Source organism: Littorina saxatilis, linkage group LG3 (genome assembly GCF_037325665.1).
Source record: "Littorina saxatilis isolate snail1 linkage group LG3, US_GU_Lsax_2.0, whole genome shotgun sequence".
In the NCBI taxonomy this organism is placed as follows: Eukaryota; Metazoa; Mollusca; class Gastropoda; order Littorinimorpha; family Littorinidae; genus Littorina; species Littorina saxatilis.
The window spans coordinates 8,728,193-8,749,135 of record NC_090247.1 but is presented as its reverse complement, the minus strand read 5'-3'; the positions used below and the strand labels follow the sequence as shown (position 1 = coordinate 8,749,135).

Sequence of the window (20,943 nt, the reverse complement as noted above, 5' to 3'; positions counted from 1 at the left end):
AAATGGCACCCAAACCAAGCCCCACACCCAGCACCAGTAGTGTACACTCGCACTACAGAAACCAAGATGGTTGCAAGTGCAAAACACGCGTATACAACACAGCAACACTCTCTGGTACAGATAGAGCTACATGATAAATGGATGAACAACCAACAGCATAGAGTAAACAAAAATGGCGTAGGTACAATTTTGAAGCCAAGAGCCGGTAATGTGATTTTACTTACAACCCATAGTTTGGCATGTTTCTCGGCCAGGGCAAACTAAAGATAAAACATTGCAAATAAAACATCCACCTCACCTTATGGTATATGATAGAAGCAGAAAAATAGGAAAAGAGGTAGAATACAGTGGAACCCCCCTTTTTAAGACTTCCCCCTTTGTAAGATCTTTGTTTTTCACATTTTCTGTTCATATCCAGTATTGGCGTTAACCGGTAATTACCGGTATTTTACCGGTTGAAATGAGAAAATACCAGAAAAAAATTGGCTGTTGGTATGACCTACCGGTTGATTTTTAGAACTACCGGGTTTTTTTTCGCTGGTAAAACAACAAAACCAGTACTCTGAGTTGGACTCTTACTGGTTCCAATGACCAGCCTACCGTTTTTTTCTGGACTGTTTGCATCATAAAAGTTTGCGTACCGGTTTGAAAAAATACTAGCGCCATCACTGCATAACTGTAAATTTACCGTTTAAGACTCCATCCTTTTTAAGTCCTAATTTTCTCCGATTGTTTTAGGTGGTAAAAGGGGAGTTCCACTGTGTAGATAAATGAAGAAGGTTGGTAGCAACTGGTATCCTCGGCTACAAAGCTAAACCCTTTATAAGTAGGAAAATAGATCAAGTAACTTACGACACAGGAAAAATATTTATCTTTCTATAAATCAAATAAAACAAAACATATCAGCTTGCAGGTGGACCGTGCAACACATGCGATAATGTAAATCATGCTTTAATGTTAACATTATTTTCACACAAAATTTCTAATAGATGCATCTGGGAATAAACTGTTCCACTTAGCAGAAAAACTAAGTGCACAAATCCCGATAATGACATTGTCAATTTGTTGAGAATAACACCAAGTAACTTGGATCTTTCATAATGCACAGAATTTCATTCCAACAATGTCACCTAAAGTCAAAAACACAAAAGATACTAACTGGCTGACATGAACAAGTTCTCTGCATGTGTAACAATGGTCTTCAATTGAAAATCTGTGCTATTCATTCAGGTACGAGTGCAGACGATTGTAGTGCAACATGCACATAATCACCACTAAAATCACACAGATGCTATGCCAGTTTCTTCAGCACTACAACATTCCAGACCGTTTGTTTTTTATTCACTGCCAATGCCTGATTCAAGCAAAAACATATTTTAACAAAAGAGGGTGGGGTGGTGGTAAGACAAGATAAGACAAGAGCCGAAGCCTTCAAGGCTCAAGTAAGAAATCGACAAACAGTAACACAAACTCAATCACTCCGTCACACATACACACACACACACAGTAAGCATAGGTGACACTGTGCAAGAAAGCGAGACACTAGATCTAGATCTATCTGTCTGCATGTAGCCTACTTACAGGGACACGACTGCCAACTAGTCTCGGCCCGCTCAAAATAACAATGACCGAGACTTTCAGTAATTCCTTCGCGTGACGTCTAACCCTCTTACGTCATAATGTGACGTCTTCAAATGACGAAATGTTAAAGTTTTTACCACAGACATACACACGCACGCACACACGCACGCACAGACAAACAAAGTTACGATCGCATAGGCTACACTTACGTGAGCCAAAAACGTTAATGTCCGTGTTTTTTTTACATAAACATAAACTCCAGTGGTGGAGTTAGGGAGGTTCAAGAAAGAACTTGGAGCATTACAAGGTTCCAATATTGATTGACCTTTAAATTAAAATATTGGTGGGAACATCGCCATTAGCCATGCACAAATCTCTGCAGTCGTTATCTCTTCAGCTATACCATGAAACACTTTTCGGGGATGGGGTACTGCAGACATTTTTCTTCACATGATCAGTGATTTGCTTGAATCAGACAATGTGAAGGCAAACATTATTTGATAATTTTCCAACCACTAACAATAAAACTGTTGCGTTTCACTGCAAAACAAACACTTAACAACACTGCAAACTTCGCAGATCATAAACTTTGCACACCAGATAATGGCTAAAGCTCACAACACGTCTCCAACACCCATCCTAAAAATGTTCAGTTTTGTTCAACTTCTTTGCATGTACTTGTTCACATCTAAAAGAGGCCTCTCAGTCTCCTTAAGCACAGGCAGATATATTAACACATAATATCGCTCAGAGATACTTAAAGCTTCATGACACCAACAAACAAGGGGGACAATTATGCAATATGCCCTGACTTACCTCTCTTTGATCTGAGTTTAACTGCAGATGCTCTGCGTGCTGTAACAACCGATCTTTCCGCCTCCACTTCATGTTTTCTCTAGTCTTAAATCTGAAAGAAAGGAAGCAAATAAATGTAAAAGGACTGGTTATTTAAATGGCCGACACACAAGAAAATATAACAACATGAAAAGCTCAACTGAAATTTACTACAACATAATTACAACAGAATCAAAGAGCTAACCGTCTATAACAAGTCTATATTTGTAGACAGGAAACCAACAGAAACCACAATTTAATACAAATAAAAGAAAAGCCTGGCTGCCAAATTAAACTGTTTCTAAATTTCCAGTTACATCCGTTCAAACACTTATTTCACGGGCAGGCAGCTGCTTGAACACCAAGCACACCCACTTTAATATAAATCCGCATTCACATTTCTGAACTTGCATCTTGCTCTAACCCTTTTATTTTCAAAACTAATAACAAAAGAACACTGGCTGTACTTGGCAGCGGACGGCTCTGTGTTGAGGAAGGCAGCACTCAGAATGGGAAAGATGCCGGCCTTGCGTTCTGCCAGCCCCTCAACTTCACTGGGTGCCCTTGGCTTTGGGGACACATGGTCTATGTGTGTGGCCCGCTTCTCTATGAACACAGCTGTAAAAAGACAAGTCATGAGGATTTTTACTTTACTTGGGGACACATGGTCTATGTGTGTGGCCCGCTTCTCTATGAACACAGCTGTAAAAAGACAAGTCATGAGGATTTTTACTTTACTTTGGGGACACATGGTCTATGTGTGTGGCCCGCTTCTCTATGAACACAGCTGTAAAAAGACAAGTCATGAGGATTTTTACTTTACTTTGGTGACACATGGTCTATGTGTGTGGCCCGCTTCTCTATGAACACAGCTGTAAAAAGACAAGTCATGAGGATTTTTACTTTACTTTGGGGACACATGGTCTATGTGTGTGGCCCGCTTCTCTAAGAACACAGCTGTAAAAAGACAAGTCATGAGGATTTTTACTTTACTTTGGGGACACATGGTCTATGTGTGTGGCCCGCTTCTCTATGAACACAGCTGTAAAAAGACAAGTCATGAGGATTTTTACTTTACTTTGGGGACACATGGTCTATGTGTGTGGCCCGCTTCTCTATGAACACAGCTGTAAAAAGACAAGTCATGAGGATTTTTACTTTACTTTGGGGACACATGGTCTATGTGTGTGGCCCGCTTCTCTATGAACACAGCTGTAAAAAGACAAGTCATGAGGATTTTTACTTTACTTTGGGGACACATGGTCTATGTGTGTGGCCCGCTTCTCTATGAACACAGCTGTAAAAAGACAAGTCATGAGGATTTTTACTTTACTTTGGGCAATGTGTGTGGCTCGCTTCACTGTGAACATGTTTTTTTTCCCCTAGTTTAAATATGAAACACACCACAACACAACAAATCAGCCTGTCAGAAATATTGCAGGTGGCACAGAAGCAGCTCTGTTCTTTGGGGACACATAGTCCATGTGTGTGCCTCACTTCTCAACGAACACAGGTGTCAAAAGGCAACTCATTAGAATTTTGGTCATAATTTCTTTTTTCAACAACACCTCGCTAATATCACATGTTCTTATCTGCAAATCCAACTTTGTGGAAAGACTGTCAAAACAAGGACAGTGTTCTTTATAAAACTACAATTAAAGAATTCTTAAACCCCAAAATCTAAGTAGACCATTAAATTAAAAACTTGCTGCCATTTATACAGCAACAACTCTAAACTCTGAGCTCGACAGAGACACAACCAGACAAAAAAACAGCAACTGATTAACAACTTACTGGTATCTTCAATTGTGTTGCACGGGTGAAAAGAAACCGTCCTGGCTTCCCCGAGCTTGTCCCTCAAGGCTTTTATCCTGGTGTCAAACACACACAAATAGGGGTCCGTCTCCTCCCACTGCGACATGATCTTATTGTCTATCATGGTGGTGAACATTTGCGACTCGATGAACGGCGACAAGAAGGGTAAGTGAGACTCGGGTTGATCGCTAAGAAAGGCGGCCTTGTCAAAGTTGTGCATGGTTTCGCGGTTGTTCAGCCACGACTCCATGTCCTGAGACGGGTTAACGACAAAGTTCTCGTAGCCAAGAAACATGTGGACGAAGCAGTTGAGGAAGATTTCACGTGCAGCGTTGTTGAACTTGAGGTGCTCGAGTTCGATGACGGGCACATTTTCTTTGCCGTCTTGCTGCTCAGCTATGACCTTGGCCTTGAGTTCTTCCTGAGATGCTGCGTGCTGGGCTTCCTCCTCGGCAAAGTCCTCCAGGGACTCCCACACACCTGCAAGACAGAGAAGCCATGTTCAGTGACAATTCTCACACTCATCTTTTGATAATTCAATTCAACTTTATTTTCTGAATATGTAACATACAGGAAATTATACCGGCCCCCGTAGCGCAGTGGTTAGCGCATCGGGCTGCGGGCCGGGAGGTCGTGGGTTCGAATCCCATCAGGGTCATGTGGGTTTTTCGGGCTACGGTCGGCTCCTACCCAGAGTGGAAGTGCTATGGTTCCTATGGGAAGGCTGGGATCACACAGCCGAGTGTCATTCACTTAACGAATGCGACTTTGAGGGTGCTCAGGTTCTGTATACCTGACCAACACCGCAGGTGCGGCAGTTCTCGGGCCTGGTTGACACCAGGATATATTATGACAGTAAGCGTAGAGTGCTGCCCTGTCATGTAGTCTCAAACCAAATTGGAAATCCAAAGCATCATTATAATCATCCTCATCTCATTAATCATCCAAAATATAAATTGTCCTTGCTCTTGTGGCCCTTCATGCCCGGAGCTCTCATGGTGACCTTGGTCTCAGTGTTCCTGTTCCTTCCTTCCCTGAATAGTAGTTCTGCTGTCAGTCTTCAACGTGTGACGTTCTGGGGGGGGTCGACGGAGGGACGTGGTGGCGGTCTCCTCTCTGGAGGTGACGCTCACTCAGTCTGGCTCCGCGACTTAAAAGTCAATGTCGTTTGTAGGGGGCATAGTAGGTAGTGGGCTGCGTCCGTTAGCTCGGGACAGACCCACTACTGAACACCGTCGAAGTGACTCAGCAGAAGTGCAGTGTCATCTTCCGAGGGTAGCCTACCGCAGCGACCCGACATCCCCCCTGGAGCGTCTGTAAAATCGACAAGTCTGGCAGCGGAACGAAATTCAGAGGTGGTTGGAGCAGCGAGTGCAGGGACGGGGCGGTGTGAGAGCACAACGGGACAAGGGAACAAGTGTAAAGAAAAAAAAAAAAAAAAAAAAAAAAAAAACATACAGGAAATTTTCTTTCAGAAAACAAATGGGTGACCTCCTTGTCTCTACAGCATATGATATACTCAAGTCGATCATTCTTGCGTGCACACCTTTCTCTTGTTATTTAAAAAAAAAACTCATTGGCTGCTGTATTTCAGTCTCACTCTCAAAATCACATCATCTTCCCTCCTAATAATTTGAGGAGGTGAAAAAATAAAACCACTCATAATCTCTGCCGGTGTGCTTGTTCCTATATATCTGTGTGTCTGTTTCATTGTGCACGCAGTCTTTTATTTTCTTTTATCAAATTAGCTCTTGTCTCTCACTCAAAACAAGAAGGGCAAAGCCCATACGACTCACATGCTTGACCTTGACCTTGACCTTTACATGACCTTGACCTTCAGGGTCAAGGTCAAATAACTAAACCTAGCAATGACATCATACACTAAGAACTGCTTTACACATTTTTCCTACCAAAATACATGTGACCTTGACCCAAGGTCAAGGTCATCCAAGGTCATGCAACACAAAGCTGTTAATTCAAGACATAGGAAGTACAATGGTGCTTATTGGCTCTTTCTACCATGAGATATGGTCACTTTCAGTGGTTCACTACCTTATTTTGGTCACATTTCATAAGGGTCAAAGTGACCTTGATCATATGTGACCAAATGTGTCTCATGATGAAAGCATAACATGTGCCCCACATAATTTTTAAGTTTGAAACAGTTATCTTCCATAGTTCAGGGTCAAGGTCACTTCAAAATCTGTATACAATCCAACTTTGAAGAGCTCCTGTGACCTTGACGCAAGGTAAACCAAACTGGTATCAAAAGATGGGGCTTACTTTGCCCTATATATCATATATAGGTGAGGTATTGAATCTCAAAAACTTCAGAGAAAATGGGAAAAATGTGAAAAATAGCTGTTTTTTAGGCAACATTTATGGCCCCTGCGACCTTGACCTTGAAGCAAGGTCTTCTTCTTCTTCTGCGTTCGTGGGCTGAAACTCCCACGTACACTACGTGTATTTTTTGCACGAGTGGAATTTTACGTGTATGACCGTTTTTACCCCGCCATTTAGGCAGCTGAAGCAAGGTCAAGATGCTATGTATGTTTTTTGGGGCAAATTTGGTACTGATAGACTGAATAGTGTCCAAGAAATATCCAACGTTAAAGTTTTCCGGACGGACGGACGTCCGGACGTCCGGACGGACGGACGGACGGACGGACGACTCGGGTGAGTACATAGACTCACTTTTGCTTCACATGTGAGTCAAAAACCCCACATTATCTTAACTCCTCACAATTTCAGGAGGCAAAGAACCAACCACACAAAACCCCAAACACACAGAAAACAAGAGGCGAAGCCATCAAGGCTCACGTAAGAAATCGACAAACAGTAACACAAACTCAATCACTCCGTCACACATACACACACACACACACACACACACAGAAAGAGCATAGATGAAACTGTGCAAGAAAGCGAGACACTAGATCTAGATCTGTCTGTCTGCATGTAGCCTACTTACAGGGACACGACTGCCAACTAGTCTCGGCCCGCTCAAAATAATAATGACCGAGACTTTCAGTACTTCCTTCGCGTGACGTCTAACCCTCTTACGTCATAATGTGACGTCAATGTAATGTGACGTCTTCAAATGTTAGAGTTTCTACCACAGACATACACACGCACGCATGCACGCACATACAGACAAAGTTACGATCGCATAGGCTACACTTACGTGAGCCAAAAACCACCTTCTCACCTGTCTTTTTGGCCAGGTTGGAAATCTTCTTCCACGCCTCACTCTGCTGAAGGATCTCCATGCGTTTGGGCGAGTTGGGGTAGCTGCCAGTTCCGGACGATTCCGTTGACAAGCCGCCAGCCTTGTTACCGTGGCGAGGAGTGGTCGGCTGGCTGCTGGCCTGCTTCTCCTTGGTGAAGATGGCGGTGTACTGGTTGATGAGAGAGCGGATTTCCGCACGCAGGTCACCGGAGTACGGGAAGATGGGGATCTCCTCTGGGACGTCCACTGTCGCCTCGTCCAAGTCCACAAAACACATGTTAGCCTGAAAAACAGGACACAAAACACATGGTAGCCTGAGAAGTGTGAGCTCAGAGCGGGCCTCGGGACTACAGCGATACAGGCCTATAATAAAGGGAAAACAAAACACACAAACATCTTACCTCGCTGGGAAGTGTGAGCTCAGAGCGGGCCTCGTGACTACAGCGATACAGGCCTATAATAAAGGGAAAACAAAACACACAAACATCTTACCTCGCTGGAAAGTGTGAGCTCAGAGCGGGCCTCATGGCTAGAGAGATACAGGCCCATCATAAAGGGAAAACAAAACACACAAACATCTTACCTCGCTGGAAAGTGTGAGCTCAGAGCGGGCCTCATGGCTAGAGCGATACAGGCCTATAATAAAGGAAAACAAAACACACAAAAACAACTGACCTCGCTGGGAAGTGTCAGCTCAGAGCGCGAATTGTGGCTACAGCAATACAGGCCCATAATAAAGGGAAAACAAAACACACAAACAACCCACCTCGCTGGGAAGTGTGAGCTCAGAGCGGGCCTCGTGGCTACAGCGATACAGGCCCATGATGAACGGCACAGGGGCGTCCAGGAAATGCACCAGGGAGGCTGGCAGAATCGGGACGTAGACGTGTTGCCACGTGAAGGGGAAGATGAGACAGTTCACACCCTCCGCCACTAGCATCAAGCGCTGGTAATCTGTTTGGCAAAAACGTGATAAAAAGTTACAGTCACATGCTGAAGTGAATTACAGTACAGTGGAACCCCCCTTTTAAGACCTCCAAAAATCTGACAAAATCAGCCTCAGGTCTTAAAAAGGAGGGAATCTTAAAATGGGGGTAATTTTACAGAGGTTATGAACAGAACACCTGAGCAAACAGGGTCTTAAAAGGGGGGAAGTCTTAAATTGGGGGGTCTTAAAAGGGGGGTTCCACTGTAGTGCCAGCGATAACAGTGTAATAGGCAAGCCCCCAATAAAGGACACTTTCTTTTGTCCCTCTGTCTATTAGCTTAGGCCAAAAAAAAATAGGTCTGTTTACGGTAACATAGGCCAAAAAAATAGGGTCAGTAGGTCGGGATTTTTTTTTTCCCCTCCAAAAAACCATATTTTTACGTTATTTTGCAAAAAAAACCAAAAGATTTTTTTTTCTCCCTAAATGCCAAAAAAAAGAGTCTAGGGTCGCGCGAAAAAAATAGGGTCGGTCGGGTTACCGTAAACAGACTTTTTTTTTTGGGGGGCCTTGATCAAAACATACCTGTCATGACAGGCCACCTGCAATGTACAGCCACTTCAAGCTGCATAGTCTAAAGGGTGTCCTTTCATTGTCGACACCACTGTACTTGATAACTCACTCCAAATAGCTTCTGAGATAATTGAATGAAATAAGGTTACTCAAAATGTTTTGATATATTGTTAATAATTTAAATAAGCTACGTTTCAACTTATTAAATAGACAAAACAAAGATGTCCTGTGGCAGTTGATCAGTAGCACCGAGTTTGTAACTTTTAAATTGTGAGTTTGTAACCTTTTAAGTTTTGTAGTAAGCATCCCCCTCAAGGCATACAGCAGCTGTTAATGCCATTGTCACGCAAAATGTGTCATAACAAAAAATGAAACACAGCACATAAACACAGATCTAACTCTTCCATCAGCAGTTTCCTGTCAGTGTTTTGACTGCCTTTGATATGTTGTCAGTCAAACACATCAGTTTACTACCACTGGGGAGACCAACACAAACCCACGTGAGATTAGCATCAAAATGTTTGGTCACAAACTGGGACAAGGAAATAACCACTATTCAGTATTGTCATTGCTACAAGTTTTTCACTCAACATTTTCCTGGCTGGGCTGATCATAGTTTCATACCAAATGTAGCAAACAGACACAAATTCCTAACCATGACTGCATAGAACTACAAGTGTTCATTTTTTTTCATTTGCATTGCTTTATTGTCCCATCACTGGCAAATTCGGGTCAATTCCTCCCAGTGGAAAGCTAGCAGCAACAGAGTCACGCTACCCACGTGTAATCAGCCACCTACACTTGTAGCAGAATGATTCAGGCCTTTTATGTGCCACAGTGGTGACACAGGGGTGAGTCTGCACATAAAGTTGACGGTGTCTGTCCCGGCCCGGATTTGAACCCACCACCCGAGGACCACAAGTCCAGTGCTCTACCAACTGAGCTACCCGGGACCCAATGATCACAAGTCCAGTGCTCTACCAACTGAGCTACCCGGGACCCTATGATCACAAGTCCAGTGCTCTACCAACTGAGCTACCCGGGACCCTATGATCACAAGTCCAGTGCTCTACCAATTGAGCTACCCGGGACCCTATGATCACAAGTCCAGTGCTCTACCAACTGAGCTACCCGGGACCCTATGATCACAAGTCCAGTGCTCTACCAACTGAGCTACCCGGGACCCTATGATCACAAGTCCAGTGCTCTACCACCTGAGCTACCCGGGACCCTATGATCACAAGTCCAGTGCTCTACCAACTGAGCTACCCGGGACCCTATGATCACAAGTCCAGTGCTCTACCAACTGAGCTATACTTACCAGAAGAATAGAAGAGAACTTGGTGTTCCAGCAGTAAACAAATGAAGACACTGAGTACATTGTCCACCCCAAGCAAGCGAAACAGCTCCCACAGTGGCAGGTCGAACAGTGGAGGCTCGCCAATATCTGTTGAAAGATATCATGCAACTTGAAAAATAGTTTGAAATTACTGCTAGATTAATAGCTAACAGTAAGACAGTGATCCCTAAATTGTAAAACTTTAAAATTACAGCTAAATTAATAGCTAACAGCAATACAATGATCGCTAAATTGTAAAACTTTGAAATTACAGCTAAATTAATAGCTAACAGCAATACAGTGATCGCTAAATTGTAAAACTTTGAAATTACAGCTAAATTAATAGCTAACATCAATACAGTGATCGCTAAATTGTAAAACTTTGAAATTACAGCTAAATTAATAGCTAACAGCAATACAGTGATCGCTAAATTGTAAAACTTTGAAATTACAGCTAGATTCATAGCTAACAGTAATACAGTGATCGCTAAATTGTAAAACTTTAAGTCCTTTAGCAACTTAAAAAACAGATCTTCCATCCTGTTAAGTACAAACTTTTTGTGTTATTCAGATCCTAAAAACAGTGAGGTCTGGAAACAAGTAAAGCCTCCAATAAGATTCTCTTCTGACACTGTAAATCATTATATATAATGATATCACCCAGTGTGATCAAAACTCTGAGCTTCATGCACAAATGACAGAACCTGACAAAATGCTACAGGGTGACCCAAAAGATGCAACCCATACATATTCTAATAACTTCTGCATCTGTTCAACAAACTGCTTCATATTTGGTGAACATCAATTTCAGCTTATGCATGATCATATCATAAAGTTTCAAATGTATCAGTCAAATGGTCTGTGTTTTTGTGCTCTTTCAAACAAATTATCCAAATTCAGGATATTTTTTTCGAAAAAGCACAAAAATCAGACTACATAACCTATTAATTGGAAACTTTGTGATATGATCTGATGCATAAGATGAAATTAATGTACACCAAATATGAAGTACTTCATTGGACAGATGCAGAAGTTATTAGCATTTTCATGGGTTGCATTTTTTGGGGGTCACCCTGTGCATACCTCCAAATGGTATTACATGTAATTTAAAGTAACTTGTATTAATGTTCATAAAGATCCACAACTTACTTGGACGCTGACAATAGATGGGCCCCTGGGGGCCGTAAAACTTCATACTACGCCCTGGCGGAAGCAGAGGCACTTCGTATATCACATTGCAGACATATGCCTCTAACGGCAAGGCACAGGCAGACGCAGACTTCATGGCAACGTCATAGAGTTGGTGAAGGAAATTTCTACACGGAAACATGTATGGCAGACTAGTCATCAGGCATATGCACTTGGTCACAAACAGTTTGTCTCTACTGCTGTCAAAACCGTGAAATTTCTCACGGATCCGACGCTCAGAGATTTTCTTGACCATTTCCGGACTGTCCCCAGAGCCGAGTGTGAAGACGGGAAGGGAGACGATGGCGTCGGCACTGTGCATGGCGTGAAGTGTCTGCATGGCCGTGCACACCTCAGGGCTGGTCACCTCCTCGAAGAACACCAGCGCAGCGCCATGGCAGCGGCTGCCGTCTTCCCGCGTGATTATGAAGGAGTGAAAAGAGTTTATTCGTTTGTCCCTCTGCGTTTTGAAGGACAGGCCGCGGGGCATGCACAGCTGAAAACAGATCATGTGTAATGTAGATCTATATCATAATGATTGCAGACGATGAAAATGTCTTAAATTATGTCTTAAACTAAAAGTGAAAGAGGACCACCCAAAATCTGCAGCTTTGATGTCAGTTGTCACCACACCGACTGCAGTGAGTCGTTTTGATTTTCAATCCTTTGCTAATAAATGTCTGGATAAATTAAACTGCAATAATAATTATAAAGCAAATCAAGAGACAAACACTGTGAGTGGGATCAAACTGATTTAAACTGTATGTAAATTGTAATGCAATTAACATACACATTGTATTATTAGCTTAGTTTCCAGTGTAAATTGCTTCCATTTTCTGCGTTTGGTGTTAGAGGTCTGCCAAAATCGCATTTTAGTAACAGGGGTTTGCCTTGTAAGTTGTAAAACTAAGATAGATCCAAAACTAGTGTAAGTTGTAACAATAACTGAATAAGCATATCCAACTTGAAAGAGGTCACTGAGTCAGCGCCATTCTTTTCCAGAAGAAGTACTTTTGTAACATTCATCTTTTTCTTACTTTCTTGTTTATGTCCCAGGGATCAACTTAAAATATTTGGCCTGGATTTATGGATACAGTGGGTTCCCTATTTTACGAGGTCAAAATATCTGCGCAAATCAGGTCTTTAAAGGGAGGGAGTCTTAAAACGGGGGTACAAATACAGAGGTTAGGCCTAAAAAAAAAATAGGTGTGGTTACAGTAACCCGACCTACCCTATTTTTAGGGGCCGACCCTATAACTTTTTATTACATTTGTCAAAAAAACCCACAAAAAACAAGAAAACGAGTGCAGAAAACGCAATGAAAGCGAAAGCGCTCGAGTCGCACACTTATTTCCCTGTCATAAGTAGGTTTAATTTGTACACATTAGAAAAAAAAGTTTAAAAAAAATAAGTGATTGCCCACCTTCCTACCCTATTTTATTTGGCTATGTTACCGTAACCACACCTATTTTTTTTTTTTGGCCTTATGAACAAAAAGTCTGAGAAAACAAGTCTGTCAAAGCCAAAGGGAGGGAGTTTTGGGCTAAAGGGTGAGGCCAGGGGGTCCATTGTACACGAACCAAAATCTTTGCAACCTACCATCCCCACAGCAGCCTTGTCGAAAGGAATCCATGGCACCGATTCAGGGTAGTGAGCAAGAACCTTGGACTTGAAAGGACGGTCTAACGGTGCACACTGCAGATTATCCCCTGCAAGAAAATAAAACATATGATATAATAACAAAAATTATAACAGATCAGTTAACCACTATGATTATGAATGCAGAATATAATAATAATAATAATAATAATAATTAAGCGCATAGTGCTTTTAGTTATGCGCTATAGAAATCTCCTTAATAAATAATAAGAGTATTTATGGCACAAATCCTAAAATAATTCTAAGCGCCTTACAATCAATCTTCATATAAACTATAATAATCTTCATTACAGCAACAATACATACACATTTAAAAAATCTTAAAATAAATAAAAACACAATCACGTACACAATTAGCAAATAAATCGATCGTTATCAATATAACGAAAACAAAAAAACTTGCTAGTGAGACTGCTACACGCATACTCCTTCTATGTGCCACTGTCATGTACACACAGTTACACACACAATGATACACAGAATGACAGATTGAGGTATTAAAACTTAATATATATAAATTAAGTAGAAGTGCAATCCCAAACCCCCAGCGAAGGACAAATCCGCTTTTTCTGTCTCTCTCTTTCTCAGTCTCATACACACATACACACACCTCAAGTCACACACACACACAGATTCACTTACATGCACTCAGTGACTCAGTCACACAAACTTCCTACACACAAAGTACACACTCATACGCATACACACACCTTTACAAACAAACACACCTCTGTATACACACTCATACACACACAAATTCAACAACACACTTACGCACGCAGGCACACACCCACTCTCTCTCTTAAACACACACACACACACATACTCACGCAATATACACATAAATAACCACACATTCTCTCTCTCTCGTACACACACTCACATGTATGCGTACACACTCACACACACTAATACACACTTAATTTACTCAAAAAACGAATAGTCCTATGTCATCCACCGTATTTAAGTTAGTATGTATTGTTCCCAATGTTTGGTGAACTTTCATCCCCAGCTGTAGCCCTAGTTACTGAGTTAGTGCACAAACAATCCTTCTTTGTCATGCATTATCGGCATGAACATTTCTCAAGTCGAGTACAGTATAGCGTTCGTGCGATACCTCCAGCTTCGCTGGGATTATAAGTACCACATACATGCAGTGCCAATTATCACAGCGCTACTTTCAGTTTCACTGTTTCAGCAACTGAACTCAAGAGCAACCTTGTCTCTTACAAAAGGAATTTAACACTCCTTGTGACAACAAATGCAATACATCAGAATAGTGAATGCTCCTTCAGGGATGTTGCTACAAATTCATACCTATAGGACAAATGTCCTGAGTTCTTCAGCATCAATAGGACATTTGACCGCTTTCAGAAAGTTTCATAGGACATTATGAATTTGCGCCAAACAGCTTATAACATTCCATGGAATTGTTCCAAAGTCATGCGCCCACACACACACGCACACACACACACCCATGCGCGCGCGCTGTAGAACACACACATAATATAGTAAATACATCAACACAGTGTGCGTATAATGTTGTATTTGTTTTGTTTCAAAGAAACCACAAAAAAGAAACCAACATGAACAACTTCAGAGCCGCTGGAGTTGTCTCCCGTACTCCTGTAGCATGCACTGATCTATTCTAAAAATAATCCACTATTTTTAGATCAGTGCGCTGCACCGAGACGGTTATAAATACCCAAACGTCGCATACCGCAAACGGTTCGGGAATTCCCGACAAAAGAAAAGATCCGCACGCGGCACTGGCAACTTCAGTGTCAGCTGAACACGAGAGCGTTCGGTCTTTTAGAAGATTTGTATCTTGAAATGAAAATTAACGAATATCGCACTGTCCGAAGGAATGGAGTACATATCGGACAATGACCACGCTCAGGCTAAAACGATAGGACATCTGACCGACATGCGGCAATGTGAATCGGACATTTGGGGATTTTCATCAATAAATGTCCGATGTCCGACACCTAACGACATCCCTGCTCCTTCGATCTGAGGCTGCAATGAGAGGAAAAATTATTTTAGGCTCAGCAAGGAACTGGCCATTATAATTTGATGAGCTACTGTATTATAGTTTATACACGTAACTATCATTATTAATACCAGTGCATTCTCGGCCGACTCAGTTTCATATATGAACTAACAATTTTTTTAAATTTTTTTTTATATCAGAAGCAATGATGTGCACGCTGAGAATGACAACATCTAAATGCACAGGGGTCAACAGAGTGCAGTAACAACAACAGACAGTAGCCTTCTGTTGTACAATCATGTATGTATAATGACTGACAAGGAGATCTATAGCAGTACTTAGTGATCTCTATCAGACTCAGAGGAGTGGCACATCAAAAGTTGAATGTTTTGTTACCATATAACTGCTGATCTTCTGGTTTATTAAATTTGAATAACTGATCATATTAGTTTTACGACATGAAAAATGAGCTCTAGTAGTCTATATCATGTACGTCACGGGGGGTGCACAAGCATCTTCACTCCAGCATCCCAAAGTTCAAGACTACAGAAGACATGAATGATGAACAAGAAATTATGCTAATCTTCTTCAGGTTTTTTTTTACACGTTACAACCAAAGTTTACAACGATCTGCGCTATCATTTTCTGGGGATTTTCTTAACTGTATCAACTACGTTGTATCGAGAGATAAACAAAGTATGACGTAAATTACGAACCAGAAAGTCGGTCTGGTTCCAGACCCGAAGATGCATCCAGGCCACAAATGACGAAATAATCCACTAATCGGTTTGGAATCACAGGCTGGGCGGCCATCGTTGTTTAGAATCGAAGCTCGTGTGTATCAAGTCATGTTTGGTGCCAAAGGGTTATGCTGTACAGGCAAAAACGCCTCACAAAGACGCCTCTATCTCATTACTCATGACTGTCGTCTGTGTTGTTCTGTCATCAACAAGACTTCATGCGCCACTGCCATCTATATGTCAGGGGACGTAACTCTGTTGGCGAAAGCAGACACTTGTTTGGAAAGTGCTCTCATCAGCTGAAACTGAAAGACATTATCTGCAACTATACGTAAGTTTGTAAATAAAGTAGGTGATTTTGTCTCGTTTCTCTTTTAGTTTTGCAGTAAAGCGTTAGTGGGTGCGGACATCTGTCAGCAATCGAACTCTTCTGAATGCAGGGGAAACGAGCTGTTGGTTATTTCCCCAGTCCGTTTTCAGTACACACCTTCTTTTGAGATTGTAATGCTTGTTTCGTGGTGTGTGTGTGTGTGTGTGTGTGTGTGTGTGTGTGTGTGTTCGTGTGTGTGTGTTCAGGTTTGCCCTGTATTATGTATTAGAAACACACACACACACACACACACACACACACCGTGACACACACACCGTGACACACACACACACACACACACACACACACACACACACACATGTAGAGTCAACAAATAACATTTACATTTCTGATTTTTTCTGTGCAGTAGAAATCAGCCAAGATGGCAAGTTTACTAATCAGAACCATGGCAACAAAAAAATTCAGTTGTCAGCTTGTTTCTGTTGTGCGCTGTCTGACTGCAGCCAGTCTGTCAGGTCATTTGATCAGAGGAGTGGTAAGTATTGTTTTGGAGGGGAGGCTGGGGGTAGGTCTTGATTTTATGCATGTATGTGTGTGTTTTGTGTATTTTTCTGCATTTTGTCTGAAAGTGTAGTTATGTTTGTTTGTTTGTTTGTTTGTTTGCTTATTTGTTTGTTTTAGTCTGTGTGTATGTGGTATGGGTGTCCAAATCTTACACTAAAGTACAGCAGTGACCTATACCTTCATTTCCTAACTGTAGTTGCATGAGGCTAACTGGCCTCAGAATGAGCAAATCTACACTGAGCAGTGTGGTGTACCAAATGGCTGTAGAAAGTGTTGGGATTGGGATTTCAAATTCATTGAAGAATCAGGCATGGGAATTGTCCGCCGAAAAGCAAATTTCCGCAGAATTCTTTTTTTTGTTCTGCTGAAAAAGCAAAAGTGTCCGCAGAAAAAATAAATGGGGGAGACAAAAATGGTTCTGAAAACTGAATTCAATGGCAAACTTGGAGCTCAGATGACACCAAATTGCACAATTTGGGTTCTTTGGAGAATTTTTTCTGGGGGGTAGGGCTTTGCGTCGTCAACTTTGATATTATTAAAAATTTTCAGCCTTTTTTACTTTTTTGAATTCCCATGCCTGAAGAATATAATATGTTTCAAAATAACAAGCATTGAACTCTTTCTGTCTGTCTGCCTGTCTGTCTGTATGTTCATCTGTCCGTCTGTCTCTGTCTGTTTCTCTCTTACTGTCTTTGTCTGTCTCTCTGTCCCGATAAAACACGGATTTTATTGTTGAGATGATTTGCACCCTTAAAAGTAATTAGAATGAGCTGTTTTAGTTTCTTTGCCTTGATGGGGTGCGCAGAGGTTAAGAGTGAATATGGGGAATTAGAATTAGGAGCACATGCAAACAATTTGCAGAAAGATGTAAACATGTGAATTTTCATTCATTCAGGTGAAGACATACGGGCTTGTGTCTATAGTTGTGTTTGTGTATTAGGCACACACAAAAAAAGTTGTATGTTTCTGGTAACATGGCTAAAAAAAATAGGGTAGGTAGGTAGGGATTTTTTGTTTTTTTGTTTTTTTGTTTTTTGTTTTTTGGTCAGGGTAGAAAATAACTATACATAATACAGTGACGCAAAGAGACTGGACTTACAAAGAGAAAGACAACACATTACAAAACAAATGAGACAAAAGGGATGCGGGGTTATCCCCCTTGTGTCGTCTGCCGTCTGTTACTTTCGTTTTGACGCTTTTATTTTTACAAATGCAATAAAAAAAAGTCTAGGGTCGGCGGGAAAAAACTAGGTAGGGTCGGGTGACCAGAAACATTCAACTTTTTTTTGTGTGCCTTAGTGTAAATATATGTTTTAGACGGTGTGTGTGTGTGTCTATTTTTCAGCACAGTACAGAGCATGTGTGCACAGATGAAGTTTCAAAGGCAAAGGCAGCTTCAAAATCTGCGGGACAGCCTACCATTTTCTCCAAAATCCTAGACAAATCCATTCCTGCAGATATCATCTATGAGGATTCCCAGGTTTGCTGACACAGAACTGCTAGTTAGAGACAAACACATGTTGCTGATGAATTTGTCATAGTATATATATGTGTTTTTTCTGTCTGTTGGTCGGTCAGCCTGTTGGTCCATCTTTCTGCCTGCGTTTTTGTTTCATCTTTGTGTCTGTGTTTCTCATGTGCATCTGTGCCAGTCCCATTCTGAGAGTATATGTGTTATATATTGAAGATATGACATGTTGACAATGTGTTCGAGTGTGAATTAAGGTAAGTGTAAGCTTTTGCTGTAAACCCCCCAGGCAAATCCAATAATAATAAAAACAAAATTGAATTGAAAAAGCGAAACGTTTGTGTGATGAGCAAAAGCAATTTCTTATTACTTTCAAGCTGATATGCTCTGGACTCATCTAATAGAATCTACAGGTTTTTAAATCAAAAGTACATTGGACACCAAACAAGTACATTTGTGCATTGAAGAGTTGTGTCCCTTACACCAGCAAACGTTCCCACTATTACTATCAAGTGTATATTTCCTAATGTGCACATATTACCTGTGAAATATGTGAATTGATTAGACACTTACACTGCATAATTCTTCTGATCTATAGTCATCAACATTTCTAGAGTGAGTATTGGATTTGTCTCTCAGATACTACAGTATACTGTATAAGAGGCTGATGATCTTTTACTAGCACTAGCAGCTAATTCATATGCGCATGAAATATATATGAAATGACAATGGATCTTCTGTGTTTCAGTGCATTGCATTCAGAGATGTGACTCCCCAGGCGCCTGTTCACTTTTTGGTGATTCCACGTAAACCCATTCCTGGGATCAGCGATGTAACACAAGAGGACGAAGAGGTATGTGATTAGCAATGGTCAAGTTAAACTGCTTTTATCCTTTTCCTTACTTATCCACTACAGCTTCTACCTCTTCTTCTTCGTCTTGGAACAAAAGCAGATTAAGTAGAGTACTGGAGGATATTTTCATTTTTGGTAAAAAAAATAAATGTTTTATTTAGAGCTATACGTCGATCATAGCACAGTGCTGGGTTAATGTTAATTTAGAAGGGTATATGTGAGGCTAGAGAAGTGTGGGGATAAGACCACACTCAGAGGAACCGATCGAAGAATAGTCTGTGGGCTGATGTCTGTGTGTTGAACATTCTTTGCAGCTCCTGGGGCATTTACTGTTTGTGGCGTCACAAGTGGCCAAGGATGAAAAATTGGAGAAAGGCTATAGGGTCGGTGAGTGTCTGCGGTTTTCTTATTTTATATTTCAACCAACTTACTTTCCTTGGTGGGATAGAATACCAGACTATATACACACACAAAAACAACAATGTGGGAGGGGGGGGGTGGGAGAGTTTATTTTGAAATGCTTCTGAGAAATACCTGTGGTTGTTTTTCTGTGACTGAGATATATTCTGAAAGAGTGTAATGTTTTGTTTGGCAGTGATCAACAATGGCCCCGATGGAAGCCAGTCAGTTTATCATCTGCATGTTCACGTCATGGGCGGTCGCCAGATGACCTGGCCTCCAGGATAATGTATTCATGTTTGTGTGTTTGTGTGTTCGTTTGTCAATAATCCTTATAATGGTGCAGTACTGTATCTGATCAATTTTGTGCTGAAGTTGTCACTTCTACCATTTGTTTTCTCTTTTTTCCCTATAAAGAATAAGTATTTTGGGATATTTTTATTCTTTGTTGTGAGAATGTGACAATGAATTTACTGAGCCATTTGTAGTCCTCGATCAGTAAAGATACACATTTGGATACACTTGCTAGGTACGTGCATTTGTTAGGAGTATAGACATAAACAGAGGGAATTACTGACACTTTGGGACATCCAATTTTCAGTTATGCATTGTATGTCTTTGCTGAGCTCTAAGAGGAGCTGGTAAAACACAGTGCTTTTGTGACTTTGAATATCGTCAGTGGCCTTCGAAGACCTCGTATCTTCAAAATCATAGTTCTGAGATAATGAGCGTTTTAAAAATCAAATTCCTCTTCACCAGATCAAAACGTGTAGATACGAGGTTTTCACTTTTTTGTTTTGAACTTTTTTGTTTTGAATTTAAGGAACAATTACGAGGATTTTCAACAGACTCGCAGGGATTCAAACAGACAATACGAGGTTTTCCCGCTAATGTCGCTAATGTCTCAACACCCAACGGGAATACGAGGTTTTTAAAATCAGGGGAAAAAGACCTTTGCAAAATAGATAGAGTTACAAGCTTTTCACAGATGATAGGAAAAAAATCAAGGGACGGAACCATGCAAAAATCCGAAAATCGGGAAAATGTAAGTTACGAGGTCTTTGAAGGCCACTGACGATATACTGGAGTCTTGTTTGCAAATAGTGCATTGCACGCTTACTGCGGTTGCCAAACAATTCTTTGTGGGTGCTTTACATTGTCATTGGGATTCATCTATGTCAATAAAGGTTGATTCATGTTAAACAGTTTTGAAGCTTGGCTTAGCTTTTAATTTGTGTGATATGCATGTGTGTGTGTGTGTGTCTGCATGTCTCTCTCTCTCTCTCTCTCTCTCTCTCTCTCTCTCTCTCTCCTTTTCTCTCTCCCATACACACACACTCTCTCTCTCTCTCACACACACCCACACATACACTCTCAGAGCCGGACCAAGTTCGTTTGAGGGGGAGGGTTCCAACTGAAGGCAGGGGTCCAGGGGCCGCTGAGGCCCCGGT

The 20,943-nt window shown here is 41.4% G+C and overlaps 2 protein-coding genes across 5 annotated transcripts in view; one reads left to right on the top strand and one right to left on the bottom strand.

Annotated features, from left to right (window-relative positions):
* The window catches only part of LOC138961539 (DENN domain-containing protein 5B-like), a gene marked incomplete in the record, with an annotated part of 44,940 nt that extends 28,947 nt beyond the window's left edge, over positions 1-15,993 (bottom strand). For 2 of the 4 annotated variants that reach the window (XM_070333195.1, XM_070333198.1), the window contains 10 exon segments: positions 225-260; positions 2,398-2,488; positions 2,883-3,033; positions 4,210-4,710; positions 7,439-7,742; positions 8,226-8,413; positions 10,280-10,405; positions 11,447-11,981; positions 13,085-13,194; positions 15,854-15,993. In XM_070333195.1, coding sequence (XP_070189296.1) covers positions 225-260; positions 2,398-2,488; positions 2,883-3,033; positions 4,210-4,710; positions 7,439-7,742; positions 8,226-8,413; positions 10,280-10,405; positions 11,447-11,981; positions 13,085-13,194; positions 15,854-15,950 — 2,139 coding nt within the window. 4 annotated transcript variants of the gene reach the window in all.
* A 79-nt stretch (positions 15,994-16,072) lies between these two features.
* Positions 16,073-20,700, top strand: LOC138961544 (uncharacterized HIT-like protein Synpcc7942_1390). Its single transcript, XM_070333203.1, has 6 exons — positions 16,073-16,208; positions 16,615-16,743; positions 18,118-18,252; positions 18,989-19,093; positions 19,408-19,480; positions 19,689-20,700. Exons 2-6 carry the CDS (start codon positions 16,630-16,632, stop codon positions 19,778-19,780), a joined length of 519 nt encoding a protein of 172 aa, XP_070189304.1. The 5' UTR covers positions 16,073-16,208; positions 16,615-16,629; the 3' UTR covers positions 19,781-20,700.
* The last annotated feature ends 243 nt before the right edge of the window (positions 20,701-20,943 follow it).

Bases quoted from the DNA above. Each gene is read 5' to 3' on its own strand.
- LOC138961544 (XM_070333203.1), top strand. From the start codon at position 16,630: ATGGCAAGTTTACTAATCAGAACCATGGCAACAAAAAAATTCAGTTGT. The intron at 16,744-18,117 runs GTAAGTATTGTT...TCTATTTTTCAG, and splicing joins GTCATTTGATCAGAGGAGTG to CACAGTACAGAGCATGTGTG. The intron at 19,481-19,688 runs GTGAGTGTCTGC...TTTGTTTGGCAG, and splicing joins GGAGAAAGGCTATAGGGTCG to TGATCAACAATGGCCCCGAT.